This window comes from Cinclus cinclus, chromosome 10 (genome assembly GCF_963662255.1).
Source record: "Cinclus cinclus chromosome 10, bCinCin1.1, whole genome shotgun sequence".
NCBI classification, from domain to species: Eukaryota; Metazoa; Chordata; class Aves; order Passeriformes; family Cinclidae; genus Cinclus; species Cinclus cinclus.
Genome location: NC_085055.1, coordinates 23527071 through 23537762, shown reverse-complemented (window position 1 = coordinate 23537762; position 10692 = coordinate 23527071). Strand labels below are relative to the sequence as shown.

General features: G+C 43.2%; 1 protein-coding gene across 1 annotated transcript in view; it reads left to right on the top strand.

Moving 5' to 3' along the window:
• Nucleotides 1–268: 268 nt before the first annotated feature.
• ARHGEF4 (Rho guanine nucleotide exchange factor 4) overlaps nt 269–10692 on the top strand; it is a 117403-nt gene continuing 106979 nt past the window's right edge. The window contains exons 1-3 of the mRNA XM_062498959.1: nt 269–556; nt 4348–4683; nt 10027–10156. Of these exons, the coding sequence (XP_062354943.1) occupies nt 269–556; nt 4348–4683; nt 10027–10156 (754 nt within the window). The remainder of the gene's footprint in view (nt 557–4347; nt 4684–10026; nt 10157–10692) is intronic.

Below are 10692 nucleotides of genomic sequence, written 5' to 3'. Positions count from 1 at the left end.
ATCCAACTATTTTGACAGCTCTGTGGAGCCTGTTGATGTCTCTTTACCTGCACACATGTGGAGAAGACGAATACAGTCCCATGACTTGGGTATCAGATACTCACAGAGCTCAGACTATGATGAACAGCAGGAAGTTCTGAGCAACAGTTTAAATACTTCTCTAGAGGAATACTGGATGAAATCTCCATTTAGCCCCACTGACTTGCAGTTGGTATTTAGTCAGTCAAGTCCATCGTGTCCCCAGCTCTCGAATTCTGATGGTAAAGACATGCCTTGTAGGCCCATGAGTCCCAAACCTCAGAGCCCACGATCCACCTCTCAACACAAGAACTTCCGTTATCCTGGGCGGGTGTACGCCACTTCCATGATCTCTCTTGGGAACAACTCTGGAGTGGAAAGCAGTCTGGAGGCTCCTGAGAGACCAAAGACACTGAAACCCAGAGGAAGTCTCTTACACTCGTTGGACGACTTCCAGAGGGATGACAGTGGCATAAGCAGTCAATCCCAGATCAGCTTAAATACAGCTTCTTCCATTAGTGACATGCTCCAAGATGAGGTGAGTTTCTCTCAGGGAATGATCGGGGGTGGTTTGGTTTGCAGTCTTTTGCTTTACTATGGTTTAGGAATTCCAGTGAAACTCTTCAATGGCTCAATGGCTCATTGGTTAGATGAGTGCATAAACATTTCTCTCGGTCTAAGGTAGGTAGCACTACTCGTTTCTGTTCAAGAATATATGAGCTGAAGTGCTCTTAAAGGGAGGATTTGCTACAAAAACCCAAAGGAATGGAGCATTCACAACACCATTAAAGATTGTACAGACATCAACCTGCATTCATCTTCAGTTTTAAGCTGGGTTTTACCCCTCTTAAGGCAGAATTGAGCCTTGTAGTTGGTGTATAGTAAATAAGTTTCTCATTGTCAAAGGTAACAAATAAATCAGTTCCTGTGGCTAGCAGTCACTTTTTAAGATGTAAAATCACTTTATTTAGACAATGAATAGCTGTCTTTTGCAGTCACCATAAGTACTTTTTGTTAGCTACTAGAAGTCCTTTTTTTGCCTTTTCTACAACACACAGAAAACCCCCACCAAGCTGCAGACTCAGGGTCTCCCTTCCATGTCATATTTGGTTCCAATCCAGGTAACATATTAAATCCTTGGCATAGGCCAAATCTCATGGAACAGATTGGATCTCCAGTAGAGATTTCATGATTGGCTGAGACCTCTAAAAGCAGAGACTGCCTCCATCAGTAGGTTTTTAATCCCAGAGAGGATTTCTCAAGTTGTAAGTGGCTGGGAGCTAAGAAATCTCTTTCAATATCTAAGCACACCCCCCAGAGTGACCGAGACTAAACTGTAACTGAGGTCCCAGAACTTGCCCTGACCATGCTACTTTTCCAGTATTATTGCTGATGAGTTTTGACATTAAGAAATGGGAGAGTACATTTTTGAGCAGATTGTCAAAAGTGGCACTTGTGAGAGTGTATGAACTTTTGCATACCAAAAGCAGACAATTTTCAGAGGGTTCATGAATCTGGAACTACTTGATGAATTCACAACAGCTGAGAGCTGCTTGTGTTTAACTCATATGAGCCTCTCACAACTTTTGCTGCTGTTGCCTTTTGCCTCTCACATCTCAGCTTATATTAAACCTTTAAGATACCCCCCAAGATGGTCTTATCTTACCCTTTCTCCATATTTTTTTTACAGAAACTCCCTATTTTTTGTACATAAACAAGCAAAGAAAGGCAGAACCATGGCTTTGTCTAGCCAAGTCTTGAAAACCTCCATTGCTGAAGGTTTTTCTGCTCTCTGGGAAACATATTCCTTGAGAAATTTTTTTTTCCTAATGCCCAACAAGAACTTTCCAAGCTGCAGCTTCTGGCCACTGTCTTGTGGCGTTGTCTGGCATTACTGCGAAGAGTTTGGATCCATCATCTATGTAAAAAAATTGGTGGTGACTGCTCTTATACTGCCTTTAGTGCCCTCTTAACAGCTTGAGAAAACCCAGCTCTCTCAACCTCTCCTCACATATTTCCATAGGAAAGTATTTTGGTTGATTGTCTTGGGATTTTTCTCTAAAGCTGTCTGTAATCCAAAGAAGTGTTTGGGTGGCAGTTTGAGAAGTGAGGGCTGTAGTGTCAGAATTCCAGGGGGGAAAAGGGGAAGAGAATTAGCTTTATTCCCTTCTGTGCTTAGCTTTACTTGAAAATCTTTTGTTTCATGGGCACCAGCTTAGCTTACAAACTTAATACTGGACCTTGCATTCCAAACAAGAGACTGCAGCCTAGGAAAAAGCAAGAGACTTGGGCTGTACACACTGTCAGCAGATGAAGCCTCTCAGAGGATGAATAAAATCACTGACCCGTGAATTACAGCTCAAAAGAACATCTAGAAAAGAGTGTAGGGATGAGGCATGTGTAAGGCCTTGAAAAGGCAAGCCCACATGCTATAACATAACCACTAGGAGAAAATAAATAATTACTTAAATTGATTGCTAGATTAAATTATTCAAAGAAAACCATAAAAAATTTAAGTGGCATCTAAGACATATAAAAGCAGTTTAATTTTCCTGATGCTTCTGGAGACTGCAGAATATGATATCTGAAACTGGACAAATGCAGCTGGAGCCTAGAAATTAATGCAAATGTCCCAGCTTTCAAAACACAACATCTAATCTATTAATAGGGATAGTGCTTTGTTTATTACCATTTTCAAGACAATGTGAAATGTAGTATAACTGCACCCTGGATTTTTTAAGCAAAGGTGTATTTTCAGGAATCTCTGAAAATACAAAAGACATTGGGTGAAGTATATTTGCAGTGTTAAGTCTTTCAAAAATAATTGTCATCTGTACGCTAAGGATGGCTTTCCTTACAAACGCTGCTTCCTAAAGAGGTCATGAAATTCAGTTTATTTGTGAATTTGAAGAAAAGTCCTTTTCTGTTCCACATGAGTAAAGACATTAGTGCAAAACATACCTATAATAGTGAAGCTCTTGAGCTCACTTCTCATTGTGCCCTCCAGGATGGAGATTTGTATTTATTTCCCAACCCAAGCCAGGTATTTTTCCAGTTGTTTCAGCATTATCTCTGTTAGTTTTGTGCCAAATTGCACTGGAGCAGCTCACCCTGGACACCCCTGGCAACCACTCAGGTAAGTGACTCGTCTGAGCCTGCTGGAGCACACACTCTCATTACCTGCTAATGGTTAGCATTCTTCAGGTTTCATCCAGGACAAAGATTTTATGCTGGAAACAGCAAGACAGAACCATTACCAGTTTTCCCATCTGTCAAGCCCTTCACTATATGTTTACTTAATCTGCTCATGGCACGATTTTACTTGCATAATTGTGTTACTCAGCAGGCAAGAGCAAACTGCCCTAAAATGTCCCATGTTTGGAATTCACATGTTCTTCTCCTTGCTCCTGTCCAGTAAGGTGGGGTTAGGCACAAAGCCCCTTTTCCACAGAATCTATTCTCTCCAGACTGTGGCATCTCTTACCAGGGGCAAAGAAGAATTGACCTGGAATTGTTGGTTAGTTGAAAATAGATGGGAAGTGCCTGACAGTGGTTTGAGGGTTATTTTATTTGGTTTCTTCAAATGATCTGTGAGAAACTGGACAGATACTATTGTCAGTAAACAGCAGTTTTTTGGCCTGAGATTCCGGAGTTCAATCATTCCCCAGTGTTGTTACCTCCCACCTTAAATTTTATTGATTCTTACACTGATGCTACGTGGAGTAGTAGCAGGTTGCCTCAGGGCACAATTGATTTCAAGTTGTTCTAGTATAAAAGCTGTAATTTTGTGCAACCACTCAAATGGGAGTGAAGGGCAAAGCTCTGCAATTCCTTACTCTTGGCCCAGCAACAAGAATCAAACGGATAGTGTAAAGAGCACATCAGGAAGCACAGGGCTTAATATATATAATATATATTAATATATCAGACCTGCAGGCATCTATGAAGCCTTTTCACGTTGTATAACTGAAGTACAGTTGGAAAACCAGAAAAAGACAAGAGGTCATTTTTCTGTTTTCAGAGACATCATCTGTCTTTGTAAATAATATTATATAGACAGAGTGACCAAAATCCTGGTGGTAATGTCAGAGTGATATGCCATGTAAAATGAGGGTGAACAGGGCACTGTCCTGTGCACAGGGAGTGTAAACTGCACCCTCAAAGGATAGCAGAGCTGCTGCTTCAGGGTGGAGAGCTCCGAGGAATTTCCTTCTGAGCTATTCTGTGGCTGGATAACTGAGCTTTGCCATCTTCTGTTCAAACTGACTTGAAGCAAACAAAATTTCCATCCAACAAACCCTGTGTGTTCACCTGCAGTTTGTAAAACAGGAGCCTAAACAGCCATGTCAAACAGCACCTGAAAAGAGGCCAAATAAGAAATGGGATTCCCATGGCAAAAGGAGGCCACCCCGGCTTCCACCATGCCCACGCCCTGTCTCCAGCCTGGAGAGTAAAGCCCGGAGGCTCTCCTCCCTTGCTCCAGAGGAAAAAGCCAAGGAGATTCCAGAGAGGAGGAGGAGGAGGAGGAAGAGACCCAAACCTCCCTATAAGTGCTTCAGCTTCGATGATGTTTGGATGGAGAGGAATCAAAAAAGGAAGCTAGAGAAGGAGACACAGCCAGAGGGAGAGGTTCAGGTGCAGCATCTCCCAAAGGACACCTCAAAAGTAAGAAGCCACACCCCCACCTCCTCGTTCCCTGGCACTGTCCTCTCTGCTCCAGCTGCTTCTCTCTGCTCTCATCATATTCCTGTCCTTACACTTTGCCTGGTACCAGTTCTGTCAGCATTTCTGTGGGCCTGGTACTCTGTGGAAAACTGCTGAAACATTAAACTGGTCCTTAAGTGATGATGTCTGAAGGTGGTGGGTTTCTTAACTCCTGTAATCAAACAGTTCCTTCCCTGTGAGATGCTGGAAATAGAATGCAAGAGAATGAGGTTGCTTTGTGAGCTGAGTGATAGGGAGGGCAAGGAGCAAATCAAAGTTTCCTTAAATCAATATAAATTAAACTGATGAAATCTCATTCTGTGCCCTGTGGTGTTGCTGTACAACTTTAATAACAGATTTCTAAATTAGACTTCCCTTGTATCTGAGGCCAACTCCACAATTCCTACTGAAGCAAATTCCTGCTGTGAAACACTTGAGAGAACATTGCCATTGGATTTTTAGCTATTAATACTCTCCTCTCCACTGAGGGAGACTTTTAGTCCAGCATTAAGATCGCTTGTGAAAAACTTTGTGGCTGTTGTGACTCACACTGATGGCATCTGTTACTTTTGGATCCAGAGCTAAGGTCTGTTCCCTTCAGGGAGAGTCACAAATCTCTATCCAAGAGCCAAAATTAGCCTTAATACATACAAAAGAACTTCTGGGGGAAAAGGACATGAGATCAAGGGATGCTCTATGAAGCTTCTCATGATAATATTGAGAAAGTTTCTGATCAGGCTTGAAATCATGTAGGAGATACGCAAATAAAATCTTTCCTCAGGGGTTTCTGTTTTGGTCCGTTATCTGTATTTGTTTCCCTTTCTCTTTGTTGTCCTGGTTGCCTGTTTCTCATTGTTATTACATTAAAAATGACAATTTTGGATAGGAGATGGTGTCTCAGTAGTCCTATCACCACTTCAGGATATGCTTGAGCTTGTGTGCACAGACAGTTCTGCGAATGGTGAAGGGGAAACATTGGCCTGCCCACTATGGCTTGCCCAGAGAAAACCTGGGAGAGCTCCCATCAAACTGACAGACACCTGGGACAGCAAGCCAGACCAATCCCAGAGAGAGGCTTTCTGAAAAACTGCCCCCTGTTCCCCCTTTCTCAAGGAAAGGGACTAAAAGTCTGTGCTATTTTGTATGAGTGGGGCTGTTCAACACAAAGCGTTGCCAGCTGCTGCATGGATGGGTGCTGGATATGATTCTCTGATGTGATTCCCACTCTCTGTTCTGTGAGGATGGCTCAGCTCCCTACTGCCTGTCTCATGGAGAAAATAAGTAATGCTCTTGAGGCTTGTGTATGTTAGGACAAAAAAGCCCCTGAAAAATAAATGACTTGGGTTACTTTTCTACCTTGGTGGAAGTTCGCAGTGCTTAGTGCTGTTCAGGGATGAGGCAGGCTACTGAAAGTGAGTGCCTGGCTTACACAGGATCCGGGATTAACAGAAATCAGAGCTATTTCTCACAATTCCTCGACAAGCAGGGGTAGTGATGGAAATCCAGCCCGTGCTGCAGGGCATGTGGTCCAGCACTGAGACCATTAATGCTGCTAAGAGGAGTGACCAGTTCCCTCAATAGCTTCCCCTGGAGCCATCAGATTACACAGCTTGAATGCTGTCTGCTTTGCTGACTGACTGCACGTTTGGAGGCTGCCAGAAAACAGCTTCTCCTTTAAGCATTTCCACCCTTATTTTCTGGTGCAAACTTACCTCTAAATTGCAATCAGCTGCATGATGATTTGCAGCTGCCCCTGTGCCCACGGGGGTCTCTCTGAACATCACCTGCTCTTAGGTCTCAGTTCAGTTTTCTGGTTCATTCTTTTCTGGGTAGAAGTGTGTAGGTAGGTTTGGGGTTTACTGTTTCTGTCCATTTGTGTTATGTAGATTATTGATGCTTTAATCTTTGTGGGCAGCCCAAGAAAGCAAAATGCTGGTTTATTGAGAGGACTGGGGATTCAAAAGCTCTTTTCTATGCCCATATAACTGAATTTATTGGCCTGTGCTTTTTATTTATAGTAGTAATCACACAGTTTCTTTTTCATATTATTTTATTCTGTCTTTGCAATGCTCTAGTCCTGTAACAGTGCTGGTTTATTCATACTCCCAGGTGTCCTGGGAGTGCTGTCACAAGCTGCAGTGTTTGAGGGCAGTTTTAGAAGGATGCTGAATCCCTTTTAATAAGAATGAACAAATGATCACAAAAGAAGCTCTCTAAGATGTTTATTGTCTGTTATGGTTTTGTGACTGCAGCGAGGTGACTGTATAGGGCTTTGGAGAGCTGAAATTACAAGTCTGATATTTTCTGACATGGCTGCCTTGGGATGTGTGTTGCGACAAGTCTCACTGTATTAAGTCAAGATCAGGTCAGCCCACAAGATGATATAATGCTGCAATGTTGGGGAAACAACTTAATGGGGCAGAGCAGAGAGGAATACTTGATTATTCAAGGGCTGATTTCTGATACCACTCTTATCATTCAGATCAATGTTCAGAGAGGAGCATAATGGAAATATAAGGCTGCTCTGAGGGTGGGTAATTGGGACAGGGAAAAATGGACAAACAATCAAGAAACTACCTATAAACTAAAAAAAAAAAAACAAAAAAAACCAATCCCCCCCCCCCCCCCCAAATCAAATGAAAAACATTTAAAATGCCAATTCCAAACAACTGTATATGTAGTGTGGATTTTTTTTTGCTTAGGTCCAGTAAGCTGCTCTGCTTCCTTAAATGGGAACAGCATGTGTAAATTCCCAGTAAAATTCAAAGCTTGACCCAGCTGCCCCTTATAATGAGATGCTGCAGTAGCAAGCTGAGCAGCTTCTGATCCTGGCCCTTAAAGTCTTAATAGAACACCCCCCATGCTGGCCACCCCAAGGGGAAGAGCCAGAACATAGCTGTGGATGAATCTATATTCTTTTGCTTGTCCATAGGCTTTGCCCTTCACAGGATGATGGGTTTCAGGCTGTAGCCTGGGGTCCTCTTGCTTGTTTTTAATGCAGGAGAAGTTCCCCAACTGGAGCAGAGACAATGCCCCAAACCACTGACATATGGAATAATGTGATGGCAATGGGCTCTGCTTTGGGAATTATTTTTGTTCTGAACTGCCTGTCTCTTGCCATCCACTGCTTTCCTATTTTGACAAAAACTTAAAGCCTGCCTCTTAAGCTTGGTGCTTCCTGAGTGCACAGCGATAGGAGCACAGACGTGGCTTCTAAGTGCATTTGTTTGAGCACAGTTTGTGCGCTGCTAGATTGGAGAGATTCCTAAAAAGCCCATCAGGGGTCTATACCCAGAGCGGGTAGCGTGCAGAAAAAAGCTCTTTTATTTTGAAAGAGAAGTGAGAAGCAGTGGAAAATAGATCTTTAGATCATTGCCCTGAATATGACTTCTAGAAATTTGATTTTACCCCATCCAAAATAAGAGAAAATGAAGTTTGGTTGTGTGGTACCACGGTTATGAAAACCATGGACAGCTCAGAGAGACTTTAAGAGGGAAATGAACACACCTTGAGGAGGGTATTTAATGAGAAAAGTCTTCCCCCGACGTGCACCTGACAAGGCATGGATATAGAGCAGAGACCCAGCCTCTGCCAGGGACTGAACTGCTGTGCATAATGGCATAGAAATAACCTCTGGAACCTCTGGCAGAAAATACAGGAGAGAGGATCTCTACTTTGGTCTGCTCCTTCATTTCTCATCCTCTCCCTTGTTGGTTGTGCAAAGCTTACTCCACATGTTACTAATACTTCTGAAAATGCTTCTTCTCCTGAATTAGGGTTGAACAGGCCTGGCTTCCATGAAATCAAATTATGCCTGTACCCAAAATTTGCTCTGATTCTTATTAATTCCCAGGACTAATAAGAATGAAGCCTGTGGTTGTAACAGCCTTAGACCAAGGTTCTTCTTTTTAGTCTTACACAGAACAGTAATTCTTTCTATCACCTTTCATGCAGATAACCTAGACTTTGCCCTTGACATTTTCAGAGCTGTGGCCCAGTAAGCTTCATTTCAACTTCACCAGAAGGGTGTGTGTTCCCACTGAGTCTTTGCTGTGACTTTTCTAGAAAAGCAGGCACTGCTCAGGTTGATTTGAATAAGCTTCATAGTATCCCTCAAGAGATGGTGATTTGTGCCAAAGTATTGGCGGTGTTCTTTGTTTTAGCAAAGTTAAATCCAGGAATAAAAAGCCAAACCAGGCATGGAGCAGCAGCACCGTCAGCTGTGTGAGCACTGTGTGCTCACTGGTTTTGGAAGGAGGGTTTGGCTAATGGCCATCTACAGGAGAGGCTTCAGCATCAAGGCTGGTCAGCAGACCTTCTGCTGATGGGACGTACTGTGGGCTGGTGGGGAGAGGGAAAGATCCTAGAGAGATTACTGGACCTCAGTGTGCCAAGTTCCTGGCTCAGTGAAGGATGGATATGTTGTAACTGAAGGTCAGTGGCAAAAGGAAGGGGCAGTAGTGATAGACATGAAAAACTGGCTGTGCCCATGGGACCAGTGCTTACTGACCAGCTGATCTCCCAGACACTGCTGCTTTCTGTGTGTGGCAGCCACAGGAGAGAAAAGAGAGAAAAGGGAAAAGGGATAAAAGCGTGCCTGCAGCATGCATTAATTACTGCATTCTGTATTAGAGGCCATGAGCTATGTGCATGTATCTCTGTGTTTTCCCCTTTAAACCAGCAAAAGTTATTAATTCAATGACATCTGGCAGTGGTACGAAGTTTTCAAAGTTTCATGAAGTTCTATAAGTTTTATAAAATCAATCAGCCAGGTGGAAGGTAGTGTGAGAATTCTTACTTGTACCTTTAATTGAAGAGGTGAACATTGTTATCCTCATTCTATATGATTGGGGACTGGTACCAATAAGTATCTGAGGGGAAAAGCCTGATTTTCATGTTAAATAGCAGAAGAGTATCTATTAGTCACAAAGCTGCAGGGACGGCTCTGTAGCTGAGGGAATGATTTGTTGTAGTGATATTCTTCCCTCCCCCCTGCCCCCCACTAGAAAGACTTCATAGGAAGGAGTGAAACTTTCTGTGAATGGAGGTGTGTGCATGTGAAGTATGAATCCAGTACCTGCTTATTCACTTCTGTTCTTATCACCTTGCAGTTTTCCTTGCCTTCTCACTGTTTTCTAGTGTTTCCAGCCCTAATCATCCACGTGTGTCCACTAACATCCTGCTTACTTACATGGGCAGGTACCAGAGGTGGGAAGAGGTGCTCTGGGGTTCAGCGCTGTGTATTGTCCTACAGCACATCTAAACCTAATGTTTGTTGCCTTTGTCCTCCCTGTCCTGTTGCAGGCTGGAATAAGTCCATCCATCACATCTCCCGTTGCCTTTGAGATCCTGCCACTGAAACTGCATCCGTTTTCCCAGAGCACTCCTACCGGCCTGGACTGCGTGGGCTGGAAACGGCGCATCTCTGCTCCTGGTGTGTACCTCTGTCCTGGCTGCCTGGGAGTCATGGGGGAGTTAACCTCTGCTTTACTGACTGTGGAAACTGTGAGAAGCGTTCTAACCTCTTTATGGGGATTGCTGCATCCATGTCTTAGCAGAAATCTGTTTTAGAGTTGAATCTTTCATGTGCTTTTCACGTTCAGGTTTGTTTTCTCCCTGAGTGGATAAACAGGGTGTTGTTTAAAGGTATGGTCAGCTTTTTAGTGGAGATCACTTGTATCCATGATAGTGTGCTTGATGTAGAAATGCTGTGCTGTCTCATGGGAACTCTGTCTCACCTGTGATGATGTCACCTATATCACACTCTCGAATTAGAGTTCTGCAGATGAAATAGACTCTGCCTTGAGTTTATTGGAGAGCACTACAGTGAGTATGGTGAAGTTCCTCTCAGGTTGCTAATTAGGCACTAAAGCAACTAAATGAGCCTCTAGAGACAGAAGTTTCCTGTACTTTAAATCCCCTTAAAGAACAAGGATGCTGTGTTTTCATGAGGAGCAGGCATGAAGTATC